General features: G+C 40.9%; 1 protein-coding gene across 2 annotated transcripts in view; it reads right to left on the minus strand.

Moving 5' to 3' along the window:
* med14 (mediator complex subunit 14) overlaps nt 1-15839 on the minus strand; it is a 79388-nt gene that overhangs the window by 13932 nt on the left and 49617 nt on the right. For both annotated transcript variants that reach the window (XM_078409202.1, XM_078409201.1), the window contains exons 21-25: nt 14868-15137; nt 13874-14011; nt 10927-11035; nt 9398-9523; nt 8115-8294 (exon numbers count right to left, since the gene is read on the minus strand). In XM_078409202.1, the coding sequence (XP_078265328.1) occupies nt 8115-8294; nt 9398-9523; nt 10927-11035; nt 13874-14011; nt 14868-15137 (823 nt within the window). The remainder of the gene's footprint in view (nt 1-8114; nt 8295-9397; nt 9524-10926; nt 11036-13873; nt 14012-14867; nt 15138-15839) is intronic.

The following is a 15839-nucleotide window of genomic DNA, read 5'->3' on the forward strand; positions in this document are numbered from 1 at the left end:
CAGAGTGGTGTAGACGTAGACACCATCAGACCTGAAGATAGTGCTTCAAATGTTTCAAACTCTAAATTGAGCATCAAATCTCACTCTTCATCTCATGCATCTTCGACGCACTCTGCTTTTAAGGAGGCTGAGGTTGAACTGGCCGTTCTTGCGAAGTGAGCTGCCTTCTTAGAACAGAAGCAAGAGATTGAGGCACAGAAATTGGAAATGGAAGAACGGAAGAGAAGGCAATTGGAAATGGAGAGAAGAAGAATGGAAGAGAAGGCAATTGGAAGAAGAGGAAGAGTGGAAGAAGAAGAACGATCGGTTGAGAAGGAAAGAACGATTGGAACTAGATGCGGCAATGGCAGCCACCAAAACAAGAATCAGTGCACTTGGTGCCGAGATCAAGAAGCAGCTCGATAGTATCTGATGGGATGAACTCTTATGTGGATAAAAGAGCTGCTCAGTCAATTGTCAGCTAAACTAGAACCACCTGCAGCTAAATACTCGAGAGCAACCAGTTGTTAGAACGAAACCAACAACTTTGAGACCATTTGCTAAAGCTAGTGAAATGGCACATCTAACTCAATACCCTCTTCAAGGACCTAGGGCAAGGTCTCATGAACTTAGGGGTGAGCAGGGGCGTGCTCGCATTAAACCCCCTGAACATTATGATGGAGGCCGAGGTGATATGTATGACCTATTGCGGAGGCAAAATGAAATCACTGTTCTTCTGGCTTAACAAAATCTTTCTTCCATTCTACCACCAAGAGACATTCCTATGTATGATGGTGATCCTTTGCAGTATCAACTTTTTATCAAAGCATTTGAAAGATTAGAAAGAAAGAATGATGATGACAGTGACTGTTATCATTTTCTGGAACAATATATTATAGGTCAAGCAAGAGACTTAGTCTGCAGCTGTCAACACTTATCTTCAGCCCAGTGCTATCATGAGGCAAGAAAGCTGATTAAAGAGCATTTTGGCAACGAGCAGAAGATTGCCACTGCTTATAGAGCCAGGGCATTGGCCTGGCCAGCTTTCAGGGCAGATGATGTGAAAGCATTGCAAGCGTTCTCACTATTCCTTAAAGGTTGTTAAAATGCAATGAAACATCTCGACTACATGAAGGAAATGAATGCCCCTCTAATATGAAGACTATCTTTCTAAAACTGCCTTATAAGCTCAAAGACAAGTGGAGAGATAAAGCATATGAAATACAGAGAAGAACACAACGTTCACCTGAATTTCGTGACCTAGTAAACTTAATAGAGGAACAAGTGAAGATACTGTCAGATCCACTTAATGGGAATATCGAGGAAGCTAAACCTGTAGCAACTGTCAAAGGCCCTGCCTTCACTAAGGCAAGAGAAAGGCCGAAAAGGACCGGAAGCAGTTTTGCTACGAATACAGAACCTGTCAAATCACAGGCTCAAGAAGATCTGACAACAAAAGGAAAGAAAGCTGACGTACGTATCGCCAAGAAGCAGGACCCTTGTCTGTTCTGCAATAGGAGGGGTCACACATTGGAGAAGTGTTGGCAGATCACGAAGAGGGAGCCAAAAGAGAGGTTGGAATTTATAAAGAAGAGAATCTGTTTTGGATGTTTAAAAATAGGTCACATGAACAAAGACTACAAGAATCGTTTGACTTGTGTTACATGCAAAGGGGATCATCACCTGAAGCTAAAGGACAAAGAAAAGAAACCAGCACGGACAGAACAAAAGGAAAAGGCAAGTGTGAGTGATGCTGCTCTTCCATCTCAAATGTGTGGACATATTGGGGCCGGTGACAAAGCTTGCATTTTCTCCATCGTACCAGTGCAAGTAAAGAGCCACAATGGGAGTACAGTGTTGCAAACATATGCATTTTTGGATCATGGAAGCTCATCTACCTTCTGCACCGAAAGCCTGATAAGAAGGCGGAAAATTTCAGGACCAAGGAGAAAGATTCTCCTGTGTACCATAAACCAAGTGAAGTCTGTAACCAGTCATATTATTTCAAGTTTGGAAATATCCAGTCTGGACAAGGATGAATTTGTTTAATTATCCGATGTGTTTACGAATAAAACCATTCCTGTTTCTCAGTTAAACATCCCCAAACAAGAAGATCTGAAGCAATGGCCTTACTTGAAGGATGTCAAGATTTCCGAAATAGACTCTGGCATTGACATATTCATCGGAACTAATGCTTCAACGGTATTGGAAGCTGGTCAAAAGTCAAAAGTCAAGGGGATGGACCGTACGCCCTAAAAACCCTGTTGGGATGGGTTATTTATGGTCCCCTTAGGAAAGACCACGACAGCAGGATTAGAAATGGCTCTCCTGCTGCGTCTGTCAATCGAATATCCATTGCGAGTCTAAAGGATCTTCTGGTTAAACAATACAATCATGACTTCAATGAAGGATCCAGCAAGGAAAAGGGAGAAATGTCCAGAGAAGAGGTAAAGTTCTTGGACATTATGAATCGTTCGGCAAGGAATGCAGATGGACACTATTGTCTAGACACCTTTCAAGCAGGAGAATACCAGCATGCTGAACAACTGTTGCATTGCAGAGCAGCGTATCCAGAGCTTAAAACGCAAGTTTAACAAGAATGAGGTTTTATAATGAATATACATCTTTCCTCAAAGAAATGATTGATAATGGTTATGCTGAAAGGGTACCAAATGACCAGCTGAATCGGTGATGGAAATCTCTGGTACATCCCTCATCACGCGGAGTATCACTCAAAGAAAGGAACCATAAGGGTGGTCTTTGACTGTGCAGCAGTCTTTAAGGGTACATCACTTAACTGCCAACTGCTACATATCAGACCAGTTAGGGTCCAGACCTAACTAACTCACTCATTGGAGTTCTCATCAGATTCAGACAAGAGCCGGTTGCTTTGGTGGCAGATATCAAAGCAATGTTTCATCAGGGCAAGGTATCAGAAAAGCATATTGACTATCTGCGATTTCTGTGGTGGCCTGATGGTGATGTGCAGCAAGATCTTGTTGAATACCGGATGAAGGTACATCTTTTCAGAGTCGTGTCATCACCAAGTTGTGCAAACTTCACATTGAGAATGATCGCTGAAGATAACAGAGCACACTTTTCGGAAGAGGTGACAAACCCGATAAGGAACAACTTCTATGCGGATGATTGTTTAAAATCCATGCCTTCGGAACAGGAATTCAAATGGTAAAAGACATGATTGAAATCTGTCAAATGGGAGGATTTATGCTATCAAAATAGATCAGTGACAGCCGTGCTGTATTGACATCCATTCCTCAAGCAAACAGAACTAAAGAGATCAAGGAGTTGGACTTGGACCAGGACAATCTGCCGATGGAGAGAGCACTAGGATTGCGCTGGTGCATTGAAACTGATGTGTTCAAGTTCAAAATTGCTGTACAGGAACGACCGTACAATAGACGTGGCATCTTGTTTATAGTCGGCTCTATCTACAATCCTTTAGGATTTCTGGCACCATTTACTCTGCCAGCTAAGCTGATTATGCAGGAGCTCTGCAAGGAGAAACTTGGTTGGGATGAAGACATACCCCAAACCTTTTCTCAGCGATGGACAGGATGGCTAGCAGATCTCAATAAGATTGCAGAGTTCAAGGTGGACAAGTGTGTGAAGCCTACGAACTTTGGTCAAATCAGATATGCACAGCTGCACCACTTCTCAGACACCAGTGAAAGTGGCTATGGTACTGTTTCATATTTACGACTGGAAAATGATAGCAAAGAGGGGCATATTGCATTTATAATGGGAAAGGCCAGAGTGGCGCCATTAAAACAGATGACAATTCCCAGAATGGAGCTTACAGCTGCAGTCTTAGCCGTCAGTTGATATAATGTTGCGAAAAGAAATACAGCTTCAACTGGACAAATCTATTTTCTGGACCGATAGCACAACAGTGCTTAAGTACATCAACAATGAAACCAAACGCTTTCAAACGTTTGTTGCAAACAGAACCTCCTTTGTAAGGGACGCTACTGATGTAGCACAATGGAGATATGTTGCCACAAAGGAAAATCCTGCAGATGAAGCATCAAGAGGACTAACTGCAGACCGTTTAAGCTGTGAAAGATGGACCAAAGGACTGGAATTTCTCTGTAAATCAGACAGGGAATGGCCAAAACATCACTTGGAATCTGCAATTTCTGCTCATAATCCAGAAGTTAAGCAAGACATTATTATGAACGTCATTATCAAGGATCCATTAAACCCCACAAATGCTCTGATTACTTATTTTTCATCGTGGAAGAAGTTGAAGATTGCAGTAGCTTGGTTTCTTAAGGTAAAGACAATGCTCTTGTAGTGGACTCGAAGGAGAAAGGAAATTCAGGCTGCTTTGAGTAGCCTCGAAAAGGATCCTGGCAAACTGAAAGAAAGGGTTGAAAAGGAGATGCGAGTCTTTAAAGCAACACTCCGCGGACAATGTTTAAGTCCAAAAGATCTTTTTCAGTCAGAAAACGCAATCATCTCTTTCAGTCAAAGACAAAGATTCGAGCCAGAACTATCAGCACTAGAAGATGGTAATACCGTCAAAGTAGGTAGTCATTTATACAAACTGGATCCAGTGCTGCAGGATGGACTTCTGAGATTAGGCCGACGCCTGAATAGGCTAGCGATGCCTGAAGAGGCTAAATATCCTATTATTCTCTAGAAGGACCTCCACACATCTGTTACGATATATCCATGAACAGCTTGGTCATGGAGGAAGAAATCATATGCTGTCTCGTCTCCGTAAAAGGTACTGGATTACCAAAGCTAACTCCTCTGCAAGGAAAATTATATCCGACTGCGTTGCGTCAGCGGGGAAAAGTTGGGGAACAAAAGATGGCAGATTTGCCCCTGGTGAGAATTCAACCAGATGAACCTCCATTTACAGATGTAGGAGTAGACTACTTCGGTCCCATTGAGGTCAAAAGAGGACCAAGTTTGGTTAAAAGGTACGGTGTAATCTTCACCTGCATGGCTAGCAGGGCAGTACATCTCGAGGTTGCATATACACTTGATACAGACTCCTGCATCAATGCATTACGAAGATTCATTTGATGACGAGGTCAAGTTTTATCTTTAAGATCAGATAATGGCACAAATTTCATCGGAGCGGAAAGAGAATTGAAAGAAGCATTCAATGGCTTGAATCTGGACAAGATCCAGAAAGCTATGCTTCTGCAAGGGATAAAGTGGTACTTTAACCCTCTGGCAGGATGTCATCACGGTGGTGTTTGGGAACGGTTGATCCGCATGGTTCGTAATGTGCTGCGCTCTGTTCTTAAACAAGTTTTGGACAATGAAGGACTGCAAACTTTAATTTGTGAAGTTGAAGCAATTCTAAATGATCAACCCATTACCAAGAGTTCTGATGATCCAATGGACCTGGAAGCGATTACACCAAACAATCTTCTTCAGTTGAAAAGCAAGCCAATATTGCCACCAGGACTATTTGTGAAGGACGATTTGTACATCAGACGTAGATGGAGACAGATACAATATATGGCAGATCTTTTTTTGGAAACGGTGGATACGAGAATATTTGTCTCTGATCCAAGAATGACAATGGTGGTCTAAGGTGAAAAGAAGCTTTGCTAAAGGTGACATTGTTCTGGTGGCCCATTCCACTGCCCCACATAGCTCCTGGCTGATGAGCAGATTATTGGAGACCATACCAGATGCACAACGTTTTGTGCGCACAGTTCGACTTCAGACTAAGAGCAACATCTTGGAAAGACCAATTACGAAGATATGTTTGCTCCTAGAAGCTGAGACCTGAGTACAGCAAAGACTGGTGGCTTGAAGATTGAAGAATCACTTTTGTAGATTAGATGCCAATATATAATGCATGCTTTTTTGATTATGTATGAAGTTTTTTGGCTCCTTTTAATGTTTATTAGTAATTGTTGCATTATACACTTTGAACAATAAGGGGCTGGTGTGTAGGAGCCATTGTGTTTATTAGTTATTTTAGCATATTGTATTACTTTGTATCCTGCTGTATTATTTTTTAGACACCAAGAGGTTGTCAAGAGTTTAATATTAAGCTTACATATAGGACTGGGAGGACCCAGAGGTCCTAGGGTTATGAGTATAAATTCTTCCAGCACTGATGTAATGCTTTAGTGTGTGTGTCATCAGAGGCAGCTTAGACACAGGGATCTTGGCTGTCATAGAACATACGAGAAGTGCCTACTGGATATAGGGTCTAGTAAGTCAGTTTAGGTCAAGAAGGAATGACGATAAGATATTAGATTCTTACCAAGTTAATGACAAGAGATATGTTAATATGTTTTTTATTGCAACTTCAAATAAACAACTAACTAACTGAAAGGTTGTGAAAATCTCTCTGTTGTAATTTGTGTCAAGGAAGTATCGCTCCCGTTCTTTCGTCAACGGTAAGCTTGAAGTCTTTATAGGGAAGGTGAAGCTGCCGTAACATGAGGAATAAAGTAAGAGATGGTAGCAATAGAAGAAATGTGCTAGCCCAATGAGAGACACTCATCCCGAACTGTGCCCTGCCAAACTAAATATCTTCTTCTAATTAATTGCAGGTTAACGGTGTTAACTTTGGAGATTCTGATTATTTCCGATGAGTCTAGAAACATTTTAAAGAATATTCTGCATCTCTTTCGGCCTTAAATTGTTTCCATCTTACTCATGATAGTTAGTAAATGCCATTTGCATGCTTCTGTAGTGGCATTTACTTCCTAACCTGAGGAAAGACGTTCTTGCCTTAGAGGGAGTACAGAGAAGGTTCACCAGATTGATCCCTGGGATGGCGGGACTTTCATATGAGGAAAGACTGGATAGACTGGGCTTGTACTCGCTGGAATTTAGAAGACTGAGGGGGGATCTTATAGAAACATATAAAATTCTTAAGGGGTTGGAGAGGCTAGATGCGGGAAGATTGTTCCCGATGTTGGGGGAGTCCAGAACCAGGGGTCACAGCTTAAGGATAAGGGGGAAGTCTTTTAGGACCGAGATGAGAAAACATTTCTTCACACAGAGTGGTGAGTCTGTGGAATTCTCTGCCACAGAGGGTAGTTGAGGCCAGTTCATTGGCTATATTTAAGAGGGAGTTAGATGTAGCCCTTTTTGCTAAAGGGATCAGGGGGTATGGAGAGAAGGCAGGTACAGGCTACTGAGCTGGATGATCAGCCATGATCATATTGAATGGCGGTGCAGGCTCGAAGGGCCGAATGGCCTACTCCTGCACCTATTTTCTATGTTTCTATGTTTCTGTGTTAGTAAATGACATTTGCATTCTTGAAGATGCCCACTGCATCACCTCCTGACCATGCTTCTGCAGGTCAGTAGTGATGCAAGGGGCATCTTCAAGTTGCCTGTCAAACCCCAAATTTGCCACTTTGTCGGCACATCAAAACATTCCATCATGAAACGCTCAAATCCTCGATTAATAATCAATTCAAATGCATTATTTAAAAAAAATATGGATACAAATTTTATCCTGCATTACAATAGTTTCTTGCCAAATACCCATCCTCTTCCAACATCACATAATTGAGGATGATTCAAGCTGCAGATCTACCAATGTTCTTGGCTGAATGTATTATTTAAGTGGCCATGTCAGTGTTCCAGTCCTCAATCAAAACAATGATTAATTACCCCTTCTCAGAAGGCATTTCATCCTATGATCTCGGCACTGAGCACATTTAAAACCAAGGGATAGTAATTATCATTTCTCATAATCATATTAGGCCGACGACATGCATCACCAAGATAATCAGTTTTTCCATAAATTTCATTGGTATTTTGATAATGAATTATATTGCCATAATTTGCAAGATTTTCATTATCTTTTTCAGTGTAGAAATACAAACATATCGAAAATGTTCGATCTGGATTTTGCCACCCAAAAAGGTTAAAAAAAAGTGGAAGTACAGATATTACTATAGCTTTCATGTTCTGTATACAAAAATTTGTGATACTTGCCATTTTCTTAAAAACTGTTGAGAAATTTAAATTATCCTTTAGAAATTGCAGGCATAACAAATGTATACAATTAAAATTAAACCAGCATTTCTATCCACACAATTGATTATAGATAGGATTTTGTACTTTTATGGAAAAACTGAACATCATTTGGAAATAAAATAATAGATGTTTGAACTTGCTTGTTCCAGCTCTTGGGGAATGAGATACATCAGGGATTGGAGAGTGCAAGGATGGATTTGCTGGAGACATTCCAGGAATGCGTGCTAGAGTTGATCCAGGTAACTGTGGAGATCCAGGCCAATTTCCAGGACGCTGACTGGGTGACATCATCGAATAAGGTGAGCTCGGATCAATTGTGCCTGAATAAAAGAGTAAGATGAATCAGCATAATGTTATTATTCCTTTGCCAACTCTCTGAAAGAAACTAAAGAAAACATCTATGCCTAACCACTATGCAAAACTCCTAAAAAAAGTAAATCTTGAAATGATCTCAGACTTAAAAATAGTGTGATCATGATTTGGAATGAGAATTTACTTGTTTATCTGTCCATTGGGCTCTTTAAGGGAATTTGAAAGGCATCACTTCTGGTCATCTAAAGTCCAACAAAATAACTTGGGCAAGATTGGCCCTTTTTGAAGGCGTGTTTGTGAACCATTTTGTTCCAGACATGGAGGAATACTATGCTTCCAAGATTTTATTGGTTCTCAATAATGCCCTTGGGCATCCTGTATTTTGTGGATGATTTTCTTCCCAATGTCAAGGTTGTGTACTATGGAATTAGTGTTGAAGGCAGAGCTACAGTAAAAAAAAATGGAGTCTTATGTAGGTGATTCAAGTAGTATCTGTTAAGAGTTTTAGTTTATTTCTTTCAAAATTAAACTTATTCCTCTAAAAATAAACCCCCAATAGCACTAGATTACAGAACTACACATTAAAAGCCAACTTTCAAAGTACAATTTGAAAAGGAAAAACAGCTGACACAGAAATAATAAAAATGAATTGCAGATGTTGGTTTATATCAAAGATAGACACAGAATGCTGGGAGTAACTCAGTGAGTCAGGCAACATCTCTGGGGAAACTGCATAAGGTCCTCACTTGAAACGTGATCTATCCATTTTCTCCAGAGATGCTGCCTGACTGGCTGAGTTACTCCAGCATTTTGCGTCTATCTTTGACACACAAGTAATCTCAGTACGAAATATACATAAATATCAAAAGATTAGAAACTAATCTACATATCTTGCCTGACCCACTGAGTTACTCCAGCATTTTGTGCTACCTTCGATTTGTACCAGCATCTGCAGTTATTTTCCTACACATTTCTTACAAAGTATTCCAATATCTCTCACCATCAAGTAATCACTCAATACCTTTCTGAAGAAAGAAGCATTCGAACGCCTAACCATAAATTGGTAAAACATGCATTTATTAATTTTAGTCATCAAATCAGAAAATCTCACCATGTGGACTTGCAAAGTTTGGTGTCGGTCCCATTGTAATTCCAAGGGGAGATGGAGAGGGCGCAAATGATGCTGGTGAGGGTGCTCGAATTGCACCACTAGGGGAATTTGCTGAATGTAAATTCCCTGCACAAAGTACAAGTTTAATTTTGCATGCTGCTGGCAATCTACTACTTAAATGACTCAAGGAGCCGTTAAGCATTAAGCAAACACCCGGATTACACAGTGCCAATTAATTAAAATGTGTTAAAGATTTGACATGATTAAAATTCAACACCCTAAACAAATTAAAATGCAACACATTAAAAAGGTTAAAAACTATTCTCTTATCAAAAGGGGAGCATTATAAGCATTCCTTCTCTGATTGAAAAAACCCCATTCTCTTCTAAATCTTGCCTCTCCAAGATGGCACCCAACCCAGGCGACTCTTTGTGTGCACAGAATTGGATCTGCAATCTCTTATTACAATCACTCCACTCTTAAATCTTTACTCCTACAGCAACATTTCTTACCTTTACTCTGTACACTGTGAATGGTTAGATTGTAATCATGTATTGTGTATTGACCATCTGCTGACTGGTTAGCAAGCAACAAAAGCTTTTCACTGTACCTCAGTACATGTGACAATAAACTAAACGCATTTATAAAATCCAAGTGAATCCTATCCAAAAGAATCCTCTCCAATAGCTTCCATACCTCTGATGTGACGCTCACCGGTGGTCTACAAAATCCTGGATTATCCCTATCCCCCTTTTTAAACAAAGAAATAACATTAGCCTCCTCCAGTCTTCCAGGGCCTCAACTGTGGCAACAAAGATAAAAGATCAGGAACACAGTGATCTCTTGCCTCTCTCAATAACGGGACCGTTCCTATCAGGGCCTGGGGATTTATCCACCATAATGCTCTAAGAGACAAAATATCACTTCCTTTTTGATGTCAAAATACCTTAGCACGTTTGTGGAATAAGGACCTGACTATTCCTCATGTCCTTCTCCTTGGTAAATACAAAGGAAAGTATTCATTTATGATCTCACCCATATCCTCTGACGCCAAGTATAAATTTCATCCTTTATCTTTCAGTGATCCTATATTCTCCCTGGTTATCTTCTTGTTTTTAATTCATGCATTAAATGCCTTGGGATTCTTTTTATTCCAACTTGGCAAGAACATTTCATTGTCCCTTCTGGCCCTCGTATTTCCCGCTTCAGTTTTTCCCCCTGCTTTCTTTATATTCCTCAAAAGCCCTGACTAATTTCATCTTCCTAAACCTAGCATATTTTATTTAAAAAATGTACAACCTCTCTCTAGTCTGTTTTATATATAAGAATATCATTACATAACTTGGGCATTGCATTTGCAAGGTTGCCCAAAACACGTGAATATTTGGTTTAGCCATTATTGCCACATTGTTATGCAAGAGAGTAATTTTCAGGCATTCTAGGGCATACAATGAAAAATGTTTTGCAGCTCATTTTCAAGCTTCTGAATTTAGGATTACAATATATAATAAATTGTACTCATCGCTTACCAGGTGATTGGGTCGGCATTATTTGTTGTGATGGAGTGACTGTATTGTGGTAGGATGTAGGCGGCGATGTCAGAGGGTATGTCACTGTTGTACCAGATTTGGCAAAGGACTGAAACAAAAAAGATTTACATTTGCCCTCAAAACAAATAGGAAATAATTTGGTCTTGTCTCAAATAAAGCAGGTTGAACCCCTCATATTTTAAAACTTTTGTTTCTCTGCAGTACTAACTAGCTTCTACCACTCTTAGTTTCTTCACATGACAGCTACAGTTAACAGTCAGAACTTAACAACAATTACTTGGTTAGGTATCACTTTCCCCATCCTCGTTCAAAAACTTGGTAAGTTGCAAAATTAAAAGCCTGCTCAGTAAGCAAACGAGTGGCAATAATAGAAAGAGATGTCCTCCAGGAATCTCCTAAAGTATATCAAATGTAAAAGAGGACTTTACTTTAGACTTTAGAGATACAGCGCGAAAACAGGTCCTTCAGACCACGGTCCGCACCTACCAGGGATTATTCTGTACACAAGCAACATCCCACTACTAGGGACAATTTACAATTTTACTGAAGCCAATTAATCTACAAACCTGTATGTCTTTGGGATGTGAGGGTAAGCCAGGGCCACCTGGAGAAACCCCTTGCGGTCACAGGGAGAACGTACAAATTCCATACAGACAGGATCGAACACAGGTCTCTGGCGCTGCAAGGCAGCTACTCTACCGCTGCTCCACTGCCCCGCTTTTTATTTAAAATAGTGTCATGGAATACATTACATTGTATAGATAGATAGGGCTCCAGTTTAATATCCAAAACACAATATCTCCCCACAATGAACACTATGAGGAACACAGATTTCAGCCAAGAATTTTTTTTAAGTCATCGTGTCATACAGTATGGAAACAGATTCTTCAACCCAACTAGTCTATGTCGACCAAGATTCCCCATCTAAGTCCCATTTGCCCATGTTTGACATGTTGGAGAGATAAGGAACTGTAGATGCTGCTTCAAAACAAGATACAACTGCTGGAGTAACACAAAGGGGATCAGGCAACATCTCTAAAGAATATGAAATAGTGCCATTTCAGGTCAGGACCCTTCATATTAATTATGGTGATAGACACAAAAAGCTGGAGTAACTTGGCGGGACAGGCAACATCTCTGGAGAGAAGGAATGGGTGACGTTTCAGGTTGAGACCCTTCTTCAGACTGGTTAGGGATCAGGGAAACGATAGTTATAGGCATTAATGTAGAGAGATAAAGCACAATGAATGAAAGATATGCAAAAAAGTAACGATGATAGCTGTTTGCAGATGAAGTCGAGAAGCTGGTCCAACGGGTGGGGAAGGGATAGAGAGGGAATGCCGGGCAGCTTACAACCCAGTGGTATGAATATTACTTTCACTAACTTCAGGTAGCCCCGGCAATTCCTCTCTCACTATCCCTCCCCCACCTAAGTCGCACTAGCTTCTCATCTTGACTCTAGCCCCATTCCACCACTGACACAATTATCTTTATAACACAATTTTGTATAACGCAAGGTTTCTTAGGAACACAACTATCATGTTGGACCAGAACTACGAGAAAGTCCAAACCGAAAACAGCAGCTCTACAGACTTAAATAGCAGATAGTCATCATTCTCTCACACAAGTATTATAAGAAAATAACTGCAGATGCTGGTACAAATCGATTTATTCACAAAATGCTGGAGTAACTCAGCAGGTCAGGCAGCATCTCGGGAGAGAAGGAATGGGTGACGTTTCGGGTCGAGACCCTTCTTCAGACTGATGTCGGGGGTGGGACAAAGGAAGGATATAGGTGGAGACAGGAAGATAGAGGGAGATCTGGGAAGGAGGAGGGGAAGGGAGGGACAGAGGAGCTATCTGAAGTTGGAGAAGTCGACGTTCATACCACCGGGCCGCAAACTGCCCAGGCGAAATATGAGGTGCTGCTCCTCCAATTTCCGGCGGGCCTCACTATGGCACTGGAGGAGGCCCATGACAGAGAGGTCAGACTGGGAATGGGAGGGGGAGTTAAAGTGCTGGGCCACTGGGAGATCAGTTGCGTTAATGCGGACCAAGCGCAGGTGTTCAGCGAAGCGATCGCCGAGCCTGCGCTTGGTTTCGCCGATATAAATAAGTTGACATCTAGAGCAGCGGATGCAATAGATGAGGTTGGAGGAGGTGCAGGTGAACCTCTGTCTCACCTGGAAAGACTGTTTGGGTCCTTTGATGGAGTTGAGGGGGGAGGTAAAGGGACAGGTGGTGCATCTCGTGCGGTTGCAAGGGAAAGTGCCCGGGGTTAGGGTGGTTTGGGTAGGAAGGGACGAGTGGACCAGGGAGTTGCGGAGGGAACGGTCTCTGCGGAACGCAGAGAGGGGAGGGGATGGGAAGATATGGCCAGTGGTGGGGTCCTGTTGTAGGTGACGGAAATGTTGGTGGATGATATGTTGGATCCGCTGGCTGGTGGGGTCGAAGGTGAGAACGAGGGGGATCCTGTCCTTGTTGCGAGTGGGGGGAGGGGGAGCAAGAGCGGAGCTGCGGGATGTAGAAGAGACCCTAGTGAGAGCCTCATCTATAATGGAGGAGGGGAAGCCCCGTTTTCTGAAAAACGAGGACATCTCGGAAGCCCTAGTCTGAAACACCTCATCCCGGGCGCAGATGCGGCGTAGACGGAGGAATTGGGAGTAGGGGATAGACTTTTTGCAGGGGACCGGGTGGGAAGAAGTGTAGTCCAGATAGCTGTGCGAGTCGGTGGGCTTGTAGTAAATGTCCGTCACTAGTTTTTCTCCTGTGATGGAGATGGTGAGGTCCAGAAACGGGAGGGAGATGAATTCTCTCACACAAGCTGCATTGCTTTTGACTGCTCCACATAGGATGCAATAAACATTTGGAAAAACAAGAATCGTCCCCTCCTGTATTTATTCCATAACTAGAAGTGCATTAATACCTGTTGTGGCTGTGACTGAAGCTGAGACATTAACGATTCTATCATGTCGCCACCAATGGGTGATGGTGGGTTATCATCTTCATTCACCGATCGTCTACGTGCATCTTGGGTACTGTCTACAAACATGTTCAAGAAAGTCTGGAAGATGATCAATATTTAAATGATTAATTCTGCCATATTATGTTGTACTTTGCAACAGAACGTGAGGAATTTTCAAACATCTTACATACACTTTGGACTTTACTTTAGACTTTAAAAATACAACACATAAACAGGCACTTCGGCCCACCGAGTCCCCGCCGACCAGCGATCACCCCGTACACTAACACTATCCTGCACACTTGGACAATTTACAATTTTACCAAAGCCAATTAACCTACAAACATATGTCTTTTGAGTGTGGGAGGAAACTGGAGCACCCAGAGAAAACCCACAGTCACAGGGAAAACGTAAAAAATTCTGTACAGACAGCACCCATAGTCAGGATAGAGCCTGGGTCTCTGGCACACGTTGTGAATTATAATAGGTCACGTATGCTGGCAAAATCTTTTCTCAATGCCACATCATTAATTGTTTTCAATAAAGTTCTGTCCTGATCCGTTCATAATCGGGTCACGAAATGTCTAGAATTCCTGGATCGTACATACATGCAGCACAAGTTTCACTGTCAAAGCTTGCCTACAACAAAGTTTATTTAAAAAATAGAACGGTCTATTTTTAAAAGGTTACTTTCTATAAACATCATGCAATTAAAAAATCAAATTAATTCAGTATGTTTTAGCACATACAAGCACTTCATTCAGGATTTAGTATGTATGAAATAGATGGCTAATTCTATTTGTAAAATAATGAATTGCTGAAGACATTTTCACTATATACTTGCAATGTGTCGATAGGAATAAAATGACATTGTACAAGGCATACTATAACTCCATTAAATACTTTTAAAGATTACTACCATTTACTCTCTTTAGCAATCTGATCAATGACAGACCTTTAAGCCTGGAGCCGGGTGAAATCCTTCTACTATTTTACTGTTGTCGAAAAGACTGTAGGCACCATCACGGATAGCCACAACACCACGACTTCGGCAGTATATGTCAATACAGTACATATTGCGGAAAGCAAGTCTGATGTGTGTGGGCGACTGTGGTAGTATTGAAAAACACTGATAGACTGTATTTGTTCGATGTGTAAGTCCCAACATTGGCACTGTTGGGAGTTTATTGATGGCATTGAGTGGTGCTTGTGTATCATACAATATCTGTGGGGAAAAGTAAAGATTATTTTTACTTCACACACTAAATGTGAAATAAGACATATATACATCATTAAAATCTTGCCCGTTTTGTAAATTAAATTAATACATTATTATTCTGGTTCAATCACAATTGAGAATCATATTATTGTATTCCTGTGTTTATTTTGCTGTGCCTTTTTACCCATTCACCCTCACTTCCATGTAGAATGATTTATTGCACAATTCAGTTTTCTTTTTAAATAGTGAGACACTTCGAGAGTACAGCTGGACTATTTAATTCTTGCAAACATTTATTATGCTATTGGGCACAGACTGGAATTGAAACCAGATTAACAAAGAAAAACAAAGTTAATGTTTCAATTCAAAAACCCTTCATCATAATGTTAGAAGGAAGTCTAACTTATTTATATAGACTTTAGAAAAAATTCAATAACATGTAGTTAAATTTAAATCTATGGAATTATCGATCAGTTAAAAAATTAGCACTGTAGCTGGAGGCAAAGTGCAGAAAATGGACTGATATTCTAAATGACATGGTGTCCTGCAGAGATCTATGTTAGTTCACTACTATTGACCATAATAACAAACAACTCAGATGATGGGATTAAAACCACTCATCAAGGTTTGGCGATTACATTAAAAATGTAACCTTGTTTATTAAACTGATGATAGATGCATAAACTATAAATAGACAGTAATTGATTA

The sequence above is a fragment of the Rhinoraja longicauda genome, chromosome 12, assembly GCF_053455715.1.
Source record: "Rhinoraja longicauda isolate Sanriku21f chromosome 12, sRhiLon1.1, whole genome shotgun sequence".
Taxonomy (NCBI): domain Eukaryota; kingdom Metazoa; phylum Chordata; class Chondrichthyes; order Rajiformes; family Arhynchobatidae; genus Rhinoraja; species Rhinoraja longicauda.